Here is a 17,858-nt window from a genome sequence, read left to right on the forward strand (position 1 = left end):
TTGGAGGGACTAATGTAAAATGAGGCTGGGGGCTGGCTCCTGGCCCCTAGTCCACGTGCTGCCCTCCCGTGTGCCCCCTCCCTCCGTGGGCGGGGCATGTGCCGGGCTGGTGCGTCTGCCCAGGGCACTGGTGGGAGAACACGCTGACGTCTCCTATGCTGTCTCTTCCAACAGCCCCACATTGGCCGTCTGGGCCTGCCCCATGGGCCATCCGGAGAGAAGGTGGCTGTGGTGACTGTGGATGACTGTGACACGGCCGTGGCCGTGCGCTTCGGCAGCATCGTTGGGAACTACAGCTGTGCGGCCCAGGGCACTCAGAGCGGCTCCAAGAAGTGAGCGTCCCGGGAGGAGAGGCCCAGGCTTCCACCCCCTTGGCCACTGCTCCAAAAGGGTCACTCGGGCAGGACCCCAACGCAGAGCACTCTGGGAGCCCCACTCCAGGCTGCAGGCAGATTCCCTCCCCTTGGTGGGGGATCTTCCCTCCAACAGATTAGAACCTTCTAGAATAAGTCCCCTTAGCTGCGTCTGCCTGAGTAGTGGCCAGACCAGCCCCAGGGTTGTGACGGCCAGATTGTTAACCCGGGAAACCGTCTCCAGCCCTGTGTCCATGGGATCGCTGGCTTCGTTCCACCAACCACTGTTCTCTGTGTTCTAGTGTTTGGTCAGTAACCCGCTGCCATGAGGTCGGGGTGGCCGTGTCACCCTGCTGATCCCTAAGTTTCTCAGGGCTCGTCCTAACTCAGGAACAAGGAAATGCTGACAGATGTCGTGGCCGTTCTCATCTTTCTGTTTGTAATGCCAGCTTCCAAAGCCAGAGCGAAGGTTTTTGTTGGACCCTTTCCTGTTGTACTTTGGTGGCATATTTAAGAAGCGTTTTGGGGACCATAGTTAGATGAACTTGCCCTATCCACAGCATGTTCTGTGGGCCCAGGACGGTCACATGTCTGTTTTGTCTGATCCCCACCCAGCTGTGACAGACGTGGGGACATGCCCATTTTGCTGATAAGGAAGCTCTGCCCGGAGAGATTGGACCCCTTGCCCAAGGCCACATGGCTGCCCATTCAGAGCTAGGGTTCTAGTTTGCGGTGACCACTTTTCGAGGTCACTGGAGGCTGGAGGGAGCGCCACTGTTTGGCGCTACATGTCCCATTTGGCGTGGACGGGCCCAGGTGCCGCGCAGGACTCAGCAGAGGATCACTGAAACATCTGTGCATTGAGATGTGATGCAAGTGTGGGGAAACTGAGGCACAGAGAGGCGGAAGCCAGTGGTGGCACCAGAAGTAGGATCCGCCCTTGTGCTCTGGCCTGGTGGCAGAGGCCGTGTGATGTCACAGCCGTGTCGGGGCCCCTGTGGCCGTGTCTCACCACGCAGTCGTCACCAGTGTCTGCTTTGCCTCCCCAGATCCCTGGACCTGACAGGCCCTCTGCTCCTGGGGGGTGTCCCCAACCTGCCGGAAGCCTTCCCAGTGCACAACCGGCAGTTTGTAGGCTGCATGCGGAACCTGTCCATCGACGGCAGGAACGTGGACATGGCCAGCTTCATCGCCAACAATGGCACCAGGGCAGGTAGGGCATGACCGCCAGGGCGTCACCAGGCTGTGGCAGCCACGCAGGGCAAGGCCCCTCCACAGCCTGGGGTTCACTGTTTCTAGAATCGAGCCCGTGTGTGCCCAGACGTGGGCTTCCAGGAAGGGAGCTGGAGCCCGGGCTTACGAACGTGCTGCGCTCAGGACCTGGGGTCCTGCAGCATGGGGTGGCAGTGACACTGCTGGGATGGCCTGCCGCCGGCCCAAGGGCACTCCATCCGAGGGTCCTGAGCATGACGCCAGATGACCCGGCCAGCTTGCAGGGTGGCCTAGAGGCCCAGAGGCCCAGTGCCATTTCAGGTCTTAGGCTCTGACAGCTGCTGGAGGGTCCTGGGCCTGCCCGCCTTCCCCTGGCTGTCGCTCACTGGGCTTAGCTTTCCCACGGCAGCAGTGACAGACCCCTCTGTCATAGTCTGCTCGTGTTTCTGCTCCAAGACCACACCATGTGCTCTATTTCCAGGCTGTGCTGCTCAGAGGAATTTCTGTGATGGGACCTGGTGTCAGAATGGGGGCACCTGCGTGAGCAGGTGGAGCACGTATCTCTGCGAGTGCCCGCTCCGGTTTGGCGGGAAGAACTGCGAACACGGTGAGGATCTGGTGCTGTGGTGGCCGCCCCGCCACGGGAAGGGTGCCCAGGACCACATGTGTGGGGCTCCACGTCCGGGGCCAGCAGCCTCCGGCAGCTTGTACGTCCCCACGCAGGGTCCCCGTGGGGAGCCGGAGCAGACACAGGGCCTGGGCTGTGAGAGGTCGAGGGTGTCTCGTGGGGGCACCATAACAGGTGAAATTGGAGCATAGGTCAGGCGTTGGGATGGTCCAGGACACAGGACCTCGTCTGCGCAGGGCCAGCATGAGGTCCGGAGGGCGTGAGGGTCAGAAGCCAGGCGGGGTGGGGCAGGGCCTTCTGGTGGCTCAGCCTGCCCTCACGACGAGGCCTGAAAGGACATTTCCCCTGGCCCAGGACCCCCCATGTCCCCTCTTGCTCTCCCTGAGGGGTCCCAGAGGGTCCCACCAGGTGGCGGCTTCCTTACTGGATTGTGTTGTGGGCTCAGCACCCCTCCACCCCTGCACCTCATACGCAGTTATAGACACTGGCAGTTGTTAAGCAATTTTCACCATTTAAAAAATCGTAACGCTGTCTAAATCTAAGGTAAACAAAAGGGGTGGCTGAGGCCAGAGAAGTTTGAGTGTGCTCCCTGGGCCCACCTTTGGCGATGCCCAGTGTGTATTAGCTCTGAGGAGTCCTGCCCTGGAGCCGCCTGCTGACCCCAAACCCACGGGCATAGGATGGACACCTGCCCCCCTCTGAGCACCAGTGATGTTCCCAGGCGGGGCGCAGCTGGTCTGACAGGCACCGCCGCTCTGGAAGTCAGACGCTCTGCGCCTCGGCCGTGGCTGGGGGTCTGTGTGTGAGTTTGGGGGGATGTGGTCCACGGCTTTCCTCAGATTCTCAAAGGCGTCGAGGACCAGATGTGGGTGGGAACCAGAGTGTTTGCAGCTCGGCAGAGCTCACTGCCAGCACGGTGAAAGGGGCGGGGCCAGTGGCAGGCTTTCCCGGTCCCGCACCGTCCACCCTGCTCAGGGCTCTTCCTTACGGAGTGGAAGCATGTGGCGTGGGATGTGTCACATCCACAGCCCTTGTCCTTGTATGTCACAAGGCAGACGGCACCATTCAGGCCTGTTAGGTCTGTTTCCCGGCAGCAGGCAGGCCGGGCTCTTTGGGGCCCTGTGGCCAGCTGGGCCCAGCCCTGTCTGACCAGCATGTGCAGGAAGCTCCAGCCACCAGGAGGACACAGGCCTGGGTGGACACAGCACGGTGACCGCCCACGCCCATACAGTTCCTGTTATGAAGGCTGTGAGTCCCAGCTGCGGCAATGCCAGCGAGAACAGCTGCCAGGGTTTGGGTTCATAAGAGCAGGAAACAGACGCCCAGTGCTCGTGAGGCTGTCGCCCCCAGAGGCAGCCCCCCCCCGCCCCGACGTGCTGTTGGTCTCCTGGAAGGAAGACCTTGTATGATGACTGTGCCGTCCCTCCTGGAGGAGTCAGGGTGAGGCTCCAGCATGGGCCCCTGGCTGCCTTACGCAGGCATCCTGACGGTAAGGTCGGTCTGCCATGGCGTCATGCCTGCCTCATGGGCTGTTTGGTACTCACAGTTCTTCTAAGCGAAACAAACTGGATGGGGCTGTTAGTCCCCACGTTGTCACCTCCCTGGTCCCCCAAACTTCCCGGGAGCCCTTGGTTGGCCAGTGGCCTTGTCATTTCTGGGGTTGGAAATCCACCCCAGACACCATCTGACGGGGGGCGTGTCAGGATGCAGGATGAGATGTGTGTAGGCACTCGTGTGCTGTGTTCACTGCGGCTCGTCCTGTCCCACCAGGAGACGGCCCCCTATCTGCCCCTGCTCCTGCCTCTGGGCTCCTTATGAGGCAAGTGTCGGGGGACAAGTAGGCTGGGCTCCCAGGGACCCCCGCATTTTGTCCTCTGAGCCCAAGGATCCTGAGCTGCCCCTCTGCCTCTTGTCCAGCCTGAGAGCCCTTTGCCGTGTCCTGGCCATGGTTAGGAACCCCCCAAGCTTTGGCCTTATTCCCCAGAAAGGTGGCACATGTCCTGGGCAGTGGCTTCTGCAAAGCCCAGGGCTCCTGGATTCAGAGGGTTAGATGTTGTATAACTGGAAGTCCGAGACTGGCTTTGCATGAAAGCGATAAAGGCCTGGGATTTCCCACCCTCCCCCCACCAGCCCTCTACCCCTCCCCTGTCCCCGTGCCTGCCCCCCGTGACTTCAGGAGGTCCCGTGTCTGTGTCCACAGCCATGCCTTATCCCCAGCGCTTCAGCGGAGAGAGCGTCGTGTCCTGGAGCGACCTGGACATCACCATCTCTGTGCCCTGGTACCTGGGGCTCATGTTCCGGACCAGGAAGGAGGACGGCGTGCTGATGGAGGCCACGGCAGGCGTGTCCTCCAGGCTCCATCTCCAGGTGAGTGAGAACCACACCCTCACCCCGTGCACCTGATGATATAACCAGAGCACTTGGCAGTGCCGTCTGGAAGCAGGGGCTTCCCAGGGCACACAGAGGCCACCTCGCCACTTCACTGTCCCCACACCAGACTGGTAGGCTCTCCAGTGTGAAGAGGAGAGGAAATGTGAGCGTTCAGCATTGTCGTGCCGTTCGTAACAGGGAAAGGTATGAGGACAGCACTGTGTGGCTGTGATGCCCCAGGGGTCCACTCTGGCCCTCGCTCTCCTCCTTCATACCCGGAAGATGGGGTACGTGCGGGGCTGGGTGGACCCAGTAGCCCTGTGCCTCCGGTCTCAGCTGCGGTGTGTTCACAGCTCTGGGCCCTGCGCATTCGGGACTAAAGGAGGCAGTGAGCGCCTTCAGGTGGAATGACAGGCTTCCCTCGATTGTTACTTCCAGGCGTCTGCACTAAGCTACAAGTTTCCTAAAAGTAGTCTCAAAACTTGAATCGCCTTACACGTGCATTTTCTTAATCGCTTTGGTCTTTACTGTTTTGTTTATTTAAAACATCGGATAAGCAGTCGAGTTCCTGAAAACTTTTAAAAGATTATATTAATGCACTCTGTTCCCTCATTTCTTTGTGTCACAAATAGTTCTCCTGCACCTTCCAGCTCCTAGACATGTCATTTGAGGGAACAGTGATAAAGTACTTTAATTTAAAAAGAAAAAGTTACTTTAATGTGTGAAACACGCCCAGGTCTTCTTTCGTGGGCTGCCCTCTGCCTCTACCTGACTGCTGGAGGTGAGAAGGGGTCAGTTCTCGCCCTCACCTGCAGCCTGGGGTCTGAGCTATTTGAGGGTCCAGGAGACGCTGCTGTGCGAGGTGGCCGGGGGAGCCCTGAGTGTGGACGGCAGGCTTGCCTGGCCAGGCCCTGGGCTCGTCTGCCTGCCCTCACATCTCCAGGTGTTTTCTGTCTACAGTGACAGCTGACAGGACATTCTCGTGTAAACCTGCCACCTCTGACCCCTGTCAGATCAAGGGACCCCCCCAGGTGATACTCCGTCTGGAAAGCCCACTTTATGAAACTCTTAGACCTGATTTGCCTCCCTGACTCGGCAGCGGCCTGTGGGAATTGTGCCCGAGCAAGGTGTTCCATCTTGATTTGAAGGAACTCCGTAACTGGGTTGTTTTCCTTTCTTCTAGGCTTTCTTTCAAGTATGTATACGTGTACGTGCGTGTGTGTGCACGTGTGTCTGTGCGCATGTCTCCGTGTGTGTGAGTGTGACAGACCTGCGTGCACGTGTCCCAGGGAGCAGTGCCGAGCTGCCCACAGGGTACCTGTTACCTCCCACCGCGTGGGCCCGAGGCCCCCACCTCCCCGGTCCAGTCAGCACGTGGAGTTTCTCCCTTGAGGCCCCCTCCGCTTTTGCCTCGGGGCCGGGCTGCACCTGAGCACACCGCTGTCATCCCGGCCAGCCTGCTCCAGGCTCCCACAGTTGGAAGTCTCTTCCCGAGCTGGCCCTGGTCCCCTCTGCTGTCACCTCCTCACGGAGCCATGCGTCCTTTTCTGTTCACTCCCCTGGGCCTTCCTGTTCTGCCCAGTGTGGATTGGACTTAATTCCCAGCCAGCGCAGGGTGTGCTGGGTTTAGAGACAGGCAGAGGTGAGGTGGCCCTTCTGGACCATCCCCTCCACTCTCATTTGGGGGGAGGGGCACTGAGGCCTAGAGACTCTGAGCTCCGGGGCCCATGGTTCACTCTGCCCAGGTCCTACAGTATCTGCAGGGCCCTCTCCCATCGCCGCTGTGCGCCGTCTATCAGGAAACACTTCTGTGTCTCAGGGGCAGAGGGAAGGGTGGAGGCCCTGCCCAGCGCCCCCTGTGAGCTCCCTGCTGGAGGTCAGCAGGGGCAGGATACTGAGGGTTCTCGGATCAATTAGGACAGGTCCTCAAGGGCTCTGGGGGCTCAGAGCCCCAACAGAAGCCTCTTTCTCTTCATCCATCTGTCCCCTCACCCGCTCAGAGCATTTCCTGCACAGACCCATCAGGTTGTACTGAAGGTGCAGTGTGCGTCCGGGATAATTACAGCTGCCATTGTTTTTCCTTATTAACTTGTCATTTCATCAGTTTACCAGGCAGCCCCAGAAGCTAGCTCTGGGCCAAAACTTGGCAAGCACAGTTCTGCCCGGGGATGGTATTTTTCTCTGTGGTTGTTTCACTGTTGGAACAAATTAAATTGGCTGTTTTCAATTCAGGTGATGAATGGGGGCTTGCAAGTTGTCCTTTGGCAGTGGAATCTCTGTAGGAAAAAAGTATGTTTCGGCAGGAACAACCCTGAGAGCCACAGACTCCCGTATTGTTTGAGTAGTTACATTATGGGTAACTAATCCAAACGTGAAGGGGTTTTTTCCAGGGACGACGGCCAGCCCCTCCCTGCGGAAGACTGGAAGAGTGGTGGCCTTGGGGGAATTCTGCAGACCCCAGTGGCCACCCAGAAGGCCACTCCAGGGCAGGTCCCACAGGCGGGTCGCCTGGCACGACAGGAACATTCTAGCTTGTTTCCACGTGATGTGTTTGGAAGGCAGGCCTCCTGCAGGCCCCGTGAGTGAGCTCCGTGGGGCGGCAGATGGGTACTGCTTGGCTTCCACAGAAGGCCAGACAAGCTACACTCACCTCACAGCCCAATTTGGGTAATTGCTTCCGGGCGCCCTGAATCCGCCTGCATTGTCAAGCGGGATAACCTGGCTATTGTTGAAGGCCTCTCCTAAATCTGGTGACAGACCTAAGGTGGCAAGCAGTTATTGCCCATGGTCCTGAGATTCATCCTCCACGTATTGTTTTTGTGTGTAGACATATGTCACTTTTATTGTTGGTCTGCCAGGCTTTGGGTTTTGTTAGTCAGGACAGGGAAAGAAAGTGGCGCCGGAAATTGACTGAAACATCTGTGGAAGAAAAGGAAACAAAATATAAAAAGGTTAAAACTTATCTTCTTCAGTTGACTATCCACTGAGACTAAAACCCAAAATGTGTTCTTAGTTGCATTATCTTTGTGATCAGTTAAAAATGCTTTTTATTTCCCATCGTGAATTCTTCTTTGGTGCATGGAGGTATTTGAGAAGTAGTTCTGAGTTAGCAAACGGGTAGCATGTCATAGTCAATCATTTTGTTATTGTTTCTAGTATAATTGCAGGTCAGAGAACGAATGCTGTAGGATCTCAGACCTTTGAAATGTGTTCAGACTTGCTTTGTAGCCCATTATTTAGTAATTTTTGTGACTGTCCCAGCGATACTTGAAAAGAACGCGTGCTCTGCAGATGTCTTCTGTGGTGTTCTATATATGTCAAGTAAGTGAAGCTTGTTCATTGTGGCATTCAAATCCATATCATCATTGGGGTGTTTGTTTGTTTGTCTATTTGTTTTCTCTGTCACTGAGACAGGTGAGTTGAAAATCTCCAATCTTGATTGTGGATTTATCTCTTCTTTTAGTTCTGTCACTTCTTGATTTGTAGATTTTGAGGCTATGTTATTCGGTGTGTACAAATGTAGAATTGTTTTATCTTCCTGGAAAATTGTTATGATGATGAAAATCCTCTTTATCTCTAGTAATTAATTTTGCCTTAATCTACTGTCTCATATTACGATTGCTATCATATCACTAGCTTTGTTTTGGTTGGTGTTTACATAATGTATCGTTTTTCTATCCTTTCACTTTCAACATTGCTGTACCCTTATATTTGAGGTGTGTCTCTTATAAGCAGTGAATTAATAGCTTTTTTATGTGCTCCATCTTAATTGAAATTATCTTTAAACATGAGTACTTCAGGTTGGTTACAAGGTTATTTTCTGATCTTTCTCACATGTATGTAAACATGGTAGCTTGAATCTAATCTCGTGAAATGCAACATTTACCTCCGAAACTAAAAGTCTAATAGTCACCTGAATCTGCTTTTTTTGAAAGTTCTGTGGTTCCTGTTATTATTTTCAAGTCTGTGTCTGATGCTTCTGTTTTCTGGATTCCCAGTGGGTCTGTTTCCACTGTTTCTTGCTTCTCTTGGTTTCCAAGCACATTGTCCCATCTCCTCCGGTATTTGGTTAGTTTTGATTGAGTGCTGGGCATTGTATTGAAAAAGTAGAGAATTTGAAACTAGAATGGTGGTGTCACTGTCCCTCCTATTTGCTCTGACAGGCAGCCCCCACACTGGGCAGGCTCTGAATCCTGGTTTTTGTCCTTCTGGGCCAATGAGCCTAGGAAGCTTTGCTCAGCTTTCAGCTGTAGCTGTGTCCTCCAGAACCAGCTGGCAATCACAGGGGAAGGCAAACACCTAGCTCATTTCTGCCAAGCCCTGTTTTCTCCCTGGTTGTGGCTCTATAACTGTTTCTTGAGTCTCTCTGATACCTTCAGACAAGTGTGGTGTATATTTGTCTCATTTTCTTACATATTCTCAGGAGGAGTTTGGTCTAAATCACCCAACCCTTCACTTGGGGAAACAAGATCTTGGTATTACCGTGGCTACATTTTCTTAAAACATGAATGTCTGAGGCCAGTTACAATGCTTATTATTATTATTTTTTGTACACATATTTAAATATGGTGGCCTGAATCTTGTCTCATAAAGAGTAACATTTGCATCCAAAATAAGAACCCAATAGTCACCTGAATCTGTGGTTGTCCCCAATACTTAAGTCTAATGGGCGTTATCCTACTTGACCTCTGTCAACATTTGGCACTTCTTACCATAGAAAAAGGCATATAATTCTGCAGAGTATCACAGGCAACAAGAAATTAAACTTGGCCTAATTTTCAGGTCCATCTTTGATGCAGTGCCCTGTACTGTTTGCTTGCATGACTGTTGCCTAAGTGACTGCGAAGTCTTTTCTATTTTGTCGTCATTGCATCGATTGATTGGTATGGCTCTCCCCATCCTACAGATTCTAAACAACTACGTCCAGTTTGAGGTGTCCCACGGCCCCTCGGACGTGGCGTCCATGCGGCTGTCCAGGTCCCGTGTGACTGACGGGGAGTGGCACCACCTGCTAATAGAACTGAAGAGCGCCAAGGAGGGCAAAGACATCAAGTACCTGGCAGTCATGACCTTGGACTACGGGTTGGACCAGGTGAGTTGGCATCTGCACCCTCTTTGGAACAGAGCGCTTCATGGGGTCTTTAGGAAAAGAGTGACCCTTCCATGTGCCAGGACCTGCAAGAGCCCTTGGGGATTAGAGACACAGGTTCTGGGTGCACTTCCCACCCCTGAGGTCACGTCTCAAATTCCCTCTTATGCTGAGGTCACCGGATCTGCACCTCGTCCCCCTTCTAGAAGGTCAGCTCCTAGAATGAGGAACTGGATTTCCTCTCTCCCTCTGTGTCCCATCAAGATGCCTTTGGTACCTTCAGCAGTGGTTTCTTGTAGCAAAGCTGTCCTGAGTGACAGCTGTGCACTCAGCGTCGTGCCTCTTGGCAAAGAAAGACAATGCAGGGGTTCTTGCCTTCAGAGTGGATGGTGCACGAAGGTGGGTGAGCAGTGAGACCCAGGCACCAGTGGGGGCCATGGGACAGCAGAGAGGTACCTATGCCTGGCCCAGATGGGCAAGTGGCGGCCTAGGCAGGGTGCGCTCAGAGAACGCTTACTGAACCACATGGATTTTCATGGTTTGCAGCCAAGTAACGAGGCGTTTTTTTACGGGACGCCCACACACTTCAGAGTGATTTTTAAGCACTCTTGGAGTCCAGGCTGGTCTTACACCTGGTTCTGAGAATAAACAGCTGTCATATCCCACGGGCACATCTCCCTGGGCCTGAGGGTCTGGCCAAGACTTTCTTAGATTCCGCTAAGAGCGGACATGACTTTTCGTTTGCTGACGTCTTCCTAGTTTATCGAGCTCTTTCATGCACAGTGGCTCGTTCATGGTGCTTGTTATGGAGGTGGGAGGGTTGCCCACATACCCCCAGCTGGCCGTCTCCACTGGGTTGGGACATGGACATGTGTCCTCTGTCCCGGTCCCCATGCCCTGTCTTTCACACACAGACAGCCGTGTTTTCCACAGGAAGGAGGAGCCCGGCCTCCCCTCTGTTTAAAGGCCCACATATCCTCATGCTCTGGGGAGTTTGCCAAAGAGACTGCGTTTTAGCCTTCCAGCACATTCTCTTCAGCCAGCAGGAAGATGGTGCCAGAATGGTGATGTAGCCTCCCTTCCTCCTTCACAGGACACAGTGCAGATCGGGAATCAGCTTCCAGGGCTGAGGATGAGAAGCATCGTGGTGGGGGGCGTGTCTGAAGATAAGGTCTCAGTGCGCCGCGGTTTCCGGGGCTGCATGCAGGTATGGCCCAAGCATGGGGCCCACCCTCCTGGCTGGCCCAGGGGCCACCAGCACTGCATGTGCTACCAGTGGTCAACCTATTAGTTTTCAGGAAACGAATAATTTATCTAAGAGCCAGCCTAGCCTTTACCAAGCCTGGTTCCAACTTGGACCCATCCTCCTCATGTTCCCTGGAGTTCTCCCCCCTCTACAGCCCCCACCATCAGGTTACCGTCGGCCACCTTCAGCTCTGTCTTCATGGCGGGTCCAGAATCCACCCCTGGTTGCTTCCAGCAGCCCACAGCTCCTGCCCATGGTCCCCTGGGCCTCCTACTGCAAGGAAATAAACTCCTTATGTCCCTTCACCTCGCAGCATCCCCAAGCCCCAGTGATCTGGCCTGGCGTATTCTCTGAGCCCCGTCCCCACCTCTGCCGTGCTTCAGCCACAGGGCTTCCTGCCCTGGAACTTGCCTCGTGTGGCAGTCCCTTTGCCTAGATGCCCTCGCACAGCCACCCCCTATCCCGTGAGATGCCCTCCCCACTGTCACCCACTGTCACACCGCCCATGACCCTCATTTATTTTGCCTCATGATACTCACATGGAATTACTGGAACATGGAAGCAGTCTGTCTTTATTTCCAGGCATTCTGAGCTCCGTAGATAAATGAAGTATCACTTTAGAGATAAGGGACCGGACAGAATCTGGGTTCCTTAACCTCTAGTTACCTTTCGGGGTTCCTCCAGCCCCGAGGCCACAGGACCGAGTCCGGCTGCCCTTTCTTAACATAGGGAGTAAGAATGGGGGAGACGTCTACCAACATCGCCACGCTGAACATGGACAACGCCCTCAAGGTCAGGGTGAAGGACGGCTGTGACGTCAGGGACCCGTGTGCCTCCAGCCCCTGCCCTCAGCACAGTCGCTGTCGTGACACCTGGGACAGCTATGCCTGCATCTGCAACAAAGGTGAGAGCCCCAGCACCCACAGCCCCTTTCCTGATTCCTGTCCATGGATGGCAACACTTTCAGAGTTCCGAATGCATTGAGAAAAGCTAACATGGAGTGTCAGCTTCCCCACCAACTCTCCATTGGCCCATGGAGCCCTGAGCTTTGGTTTCTAACTAAGGAGCGAGCCTTCTCTTAAAATGCTTTCCCGTGTCGTTTCTCCACTCGGGGCAGAAGAGACCCTCCAGGCTTCACCCTCAGGACTCATGATGAGATGAGGGACACAATTAGGGAAAAGGACACATTTTTCAAAAGTATACATTCAGTGTTTGCCTCAGAATTTTGAGGTGCTGCAGTCACGCTCAGATGACACCCATCTGGTGTCACACCCATCTGGTGTGTCGTGTGGTGGCCACAGCACCTGCCCTCCCGTGTAGTGGGGCCTGGGAAGCCCTCGTCTCTGCCTTTCCAAGTCTCACCCACTGAATGCTTGTGTTTCCCATGGCTCCGAGGTGCCCCTGGGCATTCCTCTGCGGAAGAGTCTGGAAAGTTGAGTCTTGGGGAAGACAGATGGCTGAGATGTCTTAACATAGAGGGTTTGGCTCTGGACAGTGACGTGCAGTGCCAGAGGCGGGTTCTGGCGGGGCTAATGCTGGCCTGTCTCCCCAGGGTACTTTGGAAAGAAGTGTGTGGACGTGTGTCACCTGAACCCCTGCGAGCACGTGGCGGCTTGCGTGCGCAGCTCCAGCGCCCCACAGGGCTACGTGTGTGAGTGCGGGTCCAGCCACTATGGGCAGTACTGTGAGAACAGGTGAGAGGACGCCCCTCAATCCACACCGTCACTTCTCCTCTTGGTTATTTCACCCAAAATACATCTACTTCCGGGTTAAGGACCTATTTAGTTTATTTTTTTCAAATTTGGCATGAAATAAACGAGAATCAAATTGAGCGTTTCACACTGGCCCCGTCTAAGCACATTTCCACTCCAGAAACACAACCAAGTCGTCTCTCTACTTTGTGCAAAGCCCACTGTGCACAGAGCAGGCAGGGCTCAGCTGCGGGAAGACGAGTGTATCTACAGGAAACACTTTGTCCTTTGAGTTGTTGTTGGACATGCACTTAAGTCCTGGTGCCCAGAGCCCAGGTGTGTCGTCGTCGCAGGTAAATCCCTTTCTTTGGGGCACTTTGGAGGTCACGGCTGGGGGTCCTTAGCCAGTGCTGGCCAGCCATCCTGATGCAGGAGCTGTGTAGATGGCTGGCACGGCCTCCTCGCTGTGCTCTTTGTCATTCGGGGACCCCACCTGGGAACAAGATGCAGCCGTGCCCTTGGGCTCGGGATCTCATGGAAAGATGGGCACCACTGGCTGCTGGATGACAATCGAATAGGAGGCGGGGAGGCCCCAGGCCAGGGCGTTTCAGGGACAAACCAGGGGCAGAGCCAGGGAACAGTGAAGGGCCAGGCCAGCCTGAAGTGCTCAGGGGGTGAGACCTGGAGGCCCATGATTCCGGGCATATCCTGTGCTAGGGAGGCAGGCCGGCCTAAAAGGGGGCCTGCCCTGTAAGCAGGAACAGATCGCAGCTTTTCAGGGGCCATGGGGCAGAAAAGTGGCAGGATCAGGTCTGTGTCTCAGAGGCCCCTGGCTCCTTTGTGGAACACGGTCGGAGCAGGCGGAAGCTGGAGGCAGGGGACCAGCTCACAGGTGGTGCAGCGTCCCAGAGGCCTGGCATTGCGGGCAGTCAGGGCTCAGGAAGTGGTGAAGAGAAGGGGTTCACGAAGGCTCTGGGTCCCCACCCTGTAAATGCAAATCCATATACAGCAGACTGGAGGCCTCCGCCCAGGAACGCTGCCCTGGTGGTTTTCATGGCCCTGACGTGAACACAATCGATACTTAATAATTGCTTGTGAGGTGAGCGAGAGAGTAAGAGAGGTTGGCGGGGGCCAGGATAGGAGGCACAGTCTCATTTTGAGGAGCCTGAGGGATACCTGGGGGAGCGTCCTGCCTTCAGGTGTGTCTGCAGGTGGCACTCAGGTGAGCCGTCAGGTCGGGCAGAGGCAGGATGGCCGCATCATCCTCCGTGCTGCTCATCTCAGGGTCTGCCGGGCGCTGCCGGGACTGGCTCCCGTGGTGGGACTGGGTGGGTCTGATGGGTCTCATCTCACCAGGCCCAGCCCGTGACTGCACGGGGTTGACTAAGGCACATGCCACATCCACGGAAAGGCTATTCTGAGCATCCGTGGGACGTGGCCAGCGTTTGACCGTGGGGACCTGGGACACCGTGGAGGCTGCAGAAGGCCCTGTTCAGCATCCTCGAGCTGGCAGATGCCCCGGGTCCCGGGGGTAGCTTGCTCAGGGCAGCTGAGCTCAGTCGCTGTGTGGGGCAGGGGGGACGTGAAAGGCCAGCCCGTGGGGTCAGTTGTCACAGTTGGGTGCTGGGGCACAGTGAAGGTGGGGATGTCATGCTAACCAAAGCCTGGGTGGGGCAGTCACCTGTGTCTTCTAGGGAGAAGAAATAAGTGGGCAAACAAATTATTTAAAAATAACAGTTCTGTAGGTAGAACCCTTCCAGACTTGGGTCCCTCAGGCTGGGAGTGGGGCCTGGAATTCTTAAGAGTTCTGGGGGTGGGGGCAAGCAGGGGAAACTAAGGCCACTCAAGGTGGGGTAAGGTGCCCAGAACCAGGCCAGCCGAGGCTCCGGGCCTCCAGCAGGCTTCCTTTCGTCCTGAGGAGGACGGTTATCCAACCGCTTCCACCTGCCATCTTATCTTCTCAACAGGATCGACCTTCCGTGCCCCAAAGGCTGGTGGGGAAACCCCGTGTGCGGACCCTGCCACTGTGCTGTTGGCAAAGGTTTCGATCCCGACTGCAACAAGACCAACGGGCAGTGCCAGTGCAAGGTGAGGCCTGGCCTGCAGCCGGACGGTGGGCAGGCATCTCCCACCCCCACCTCGGGGGCCAAGCCCAGGGAGCCGGCATGCGTGCAGGCACATGCGCGCGCGCGCACATACACACACACACACACACACACACATCCTGAGCCCAGGGAAATGACGGTGCACACACATACTTACACGCTAATGTGGGTTTCGATTGCTCGCTGCCCACCGTGGTGCTATGAGTACACCAGGGGTGGGTTTCCTGTGGAAGCTGGTTGGGACTGTGGGAACTAGAGTGCTCAGCCGCCCACCCCGTTGGTAACGGGAAACAGCATTTCTGGGAGGTTGGCTCATTTTCCGCAGCAGCCATGATCCTCCTAGTGGGCCGTTTTCCTGGTCTTTTATCAAACCAGCACTCAGTGATGGCCCAAATTGTTAAAGAGCCTTGCCCACACCCCACCTCGGGTGTCTGCCATTCACGTGCATGGCACGGAGCTCACCTGCTCGTGTCTCCAAACATGCTGGAGTGTTCTCAGCCCAAATGATACGAAGCCCCGTCCCCCTTGGTTCCTGGAAGGCATCGCACACCCCGAGTCCTGTTGACAACTGCTGTTGAGCTGCTGGTAACTGGAAACCCAAAGGAAAGTTCTGCTGGTGACAGTAGCCGTTTGCCGAGGGACACGTGCTGCCCCAGGACAGGAAAGTGCCATCGCAGGGCACACTCTGGCACTCCCTGGTGATCTGTTTAACATCTGTAATGTCCCTCATGCTCCACTGTGCTTCCAAAACGTGACGTCTCTTGAAGCACTTAAATGAAAAATCGCAGTGGCCATCGGGGACCAGGAGTAGGCGAGGCCCATATGGCATCAGTGGGTAGCAGGACAGCAGGACAGTGGGGAGGGCATTTGGGGAAAATGTGCCTAGAATTGTTTTTCTCATAAAAATAATTATAGAAAATGCAGGAAGGAATTTAAAAGGTGACAGTGAGCCCATCTCCCCCCAGGTGACTGCTACCATTTTTGCACCTCCTCCCAGGTACTAGTACACACACAGCTGGCAACCCCTGTGCAGATGTGTGGACAGTTCCGTGTCTGCCTGACATGGAAGCCTGGACACTGGCCCCAAGTCTGCCCGAGTCACAGCCTGACCCAGTTGTCAGTGGGGGGCGGGGCACTTGAGTGACCTGGCAACCGTGGGGTGGCCAGTGAACTGCTGAGCTGCACATAAACCCCGGACTTTCCAAATCTGAATCCTGTGCTCTTGACATTCACCCTGACCTGCCCATCAGCAGATGTTCAGGCGGCTTCTAATTCCTCACAATTTTCCCAAAGAAACATTTCTTGCAAGGGCCATCCTTGTACCTATGTGTCCATTTGAATCCCTGATCCTTTGTGGGACAAATATGCAGGTGGCCATGATAAGTATTTGCTAAGAAATGAGAGAGGAGGTGCTTTCCTGGAGAACGCACCGATCCTGTCTGGCGTGGCTCGGGCCACGCGGGTGGAGGATGGCACAGAGAGGCCCGGAGGCCGGGCTGCGACCCTGACGTTGCTCGGGAAGCGTCTTCCAGGAGTACGGTCTCCGCAGGCATCTGACGTCGCGTGCACTGCTTCTGGCCTTTGCAGGAGAATCACTACAGGCCACCAGACCAGGACACCTGCCTGCCGTGTGACTGCTTCCCACACGGCTCCCACAGCCGAGCCTGTGACATGGACACCGGGCAGTGTGCCTGCAAGCCTGGTGTCATCGGCCGCCAGTGCAACCGCTGCGACAACCCTTTTGCCGAGGTCACCACACTGGGCTGTGAAGGTCCGTGTCACCCCTTGACCCTTTTCAGGCCACATCATGGGGACAGGGGCTGTGGACACAGCACACTCCTGGGGTTCGGAGAACACTCAGCTGCCTCGTGGTCTCACTATGTCCATTTGGTCCTCTGTGGACCTGGCCCTGCACGACCGTGTCATTAGAGCCTGGGTCACCCCCCACCCATTCTAACACGGTGCAAGACGCGAGGGGTGTGTTCTCAGTGGGGACAGGGCCTCCTTCAGGGAGGAGCGTGCGGGCACAGCCATGCCTGGCTGAGGGCCTTCTTTCCTCTGTACCCCAGTGATCTACAGCGGGTGTCCCAGAGCGTTTGAGGCCGGCATCTGGTGGCCACAGACCAAGTTCGGGCAGCCGGCTGCGGTGCCATGCCCCAAGGGATCCGTGGGTAAGTGGCCTGTGGCATCCGTTCCCAGCAGGAAATGGGTAGAGGCATACAGCTTGCAGGAGAGCCGGCCAAGGCAGCGGAACTCACAGGTGGTCCATGCTGAAGAAAACCTTTTCCTTGGCACCGTGATTCCCCGAAAATAAGACCTAGCTGGATAATCAGCTGTAATGTGTCTCTTGGAGCAAAAATTAGTATAAGACTCAGTCTTATATTAAAATAAGACCGGGTCTTATATTATACTAGACCCAGTCTTATCGTCAAATAATTTTTGCTCCAAAAAGATGCATTATTGCTGATTGTCTGGCTAGGTCTTATTTTAGAGGAAACATGGTAGTAGACAAAACCTGGAAAGGGATAATGAAAGCACACAGAGCACAGTGGCCAGGGGACTCGACAAACTGCTTTGCCACTCAGTGTGGGGTTCACTGTAAAATGGGGTTGCAGCGGCGTCCCCCCATGAGGGTGTTGGGAATCCTCTGAGACAACACTGGGAGCGCACAGCCCCAGCGGCGCCGAGGCAGGCATGCAATGCACGTGGGTTTTGTCAGTGCCTGGCAAACGATTGAGCTGGTTTCTTCATGGACTTGCTCAGATGTTCACTCATCATTGCTGGGCTCAGGCCAACTGTTAGGCAGCTTTAGCCATGGCCCCAGGCGTGAGACAGGAGTGCTCGTGTTGGCTTCGTGGCTGTGGCACCTGCGTGGCCCTGGGCCAGCGAGGGGCGGGCATCACACTGGGTTTGCATTCATCCAGACAAACCAATGTGAACACACAGTTGGAATTTCAGGTTTCCTGAGTCTGTTCTCTGTTCCCCAGGAAATGCAGTGCGACACTGCAGTGGGGAGAAGGGCTGGCTGCCCCCTGAGCTTTTCAACTGCACCACCATCTCCTTCGTGCAGCTCAAAGCCATGGTAGGGACAGGCGTGCAGACGGGGTTACCGGGAGGGGGTGGGCGACGAGGCAGCAGCAACCGTGCTGCTCAGAGGCCAGCGT

The 17,858-nt window shown here is 55.5% G+C and overlaps 1 protein-coding gene across 1 annotated transcript in view; it reads left to right on the forward strand.

Moving 5' to 3' along the window:
- The window catches only part of CELSR1 (cadherin EGF LAG seven-pass G-type receptor 1), a gene marked incomplete at its 5' end in the record, with an annotated part of 132,213 nt that overhangs the window by 86,563 nt on the left and 27,792 nt on the right, over nt 1-17,858 (forward strand). Inside the window, 12 exons of the mRNA XM_081060677.1 lie at nt 175-332; nt 1,403-1,566; nt 2,047-2,172; nt 4,394-4,560; nt 9,470-9,655; nt 10,746-10,859; nt 11,628-11,802; nt 12,451-12,592; nt 14,557-14,677; nt 16,282-16,465; nt 16,764-16,865; nt 17,682-17,776. Of these exons, the coding sequence (XP_080916803.1) occupies nt 175-332; nt 1,403-1,566; nt 2,047-2,172; nt 4,394-4,560; nt 9,470-9,655; nt 10,746-10,859; nt 11,628-11,802; nt 12,451-12,592; nt 14,557-14,677; nt 16,282-16,465; nt 16,764-16,865; nt 17,682-17,776 (1,734 nt within the window). The remainder of the gene's footprint in view (nt 1-174; nt 333-1,402; nt 1,567-2,046; nt 2,173-4,393; nt 4,561-9,469; nt 9,656-10,745; nt 10,860-11,627; nt 11,803-12,450; nt 12,593-14,556; nt 14,678-16,281; nt 16,466-16,763; nt 16,866-17,681; nt 17,777-17,858) is intronic.

This window comes from Rhinolophus hipposideros, assembly GCF_964194185.1.
Source record: "Rhinolophus hipposideros genome assembly, chromosome: 9".
NCBI classification, from domain to species: domain Eukaryota; kingdom Metazoa; phylum Chordata; class Mammalia; order Chiroptera; family Rhinolophidae; genus Rhinolophus; species Rhinolophus hipposideros.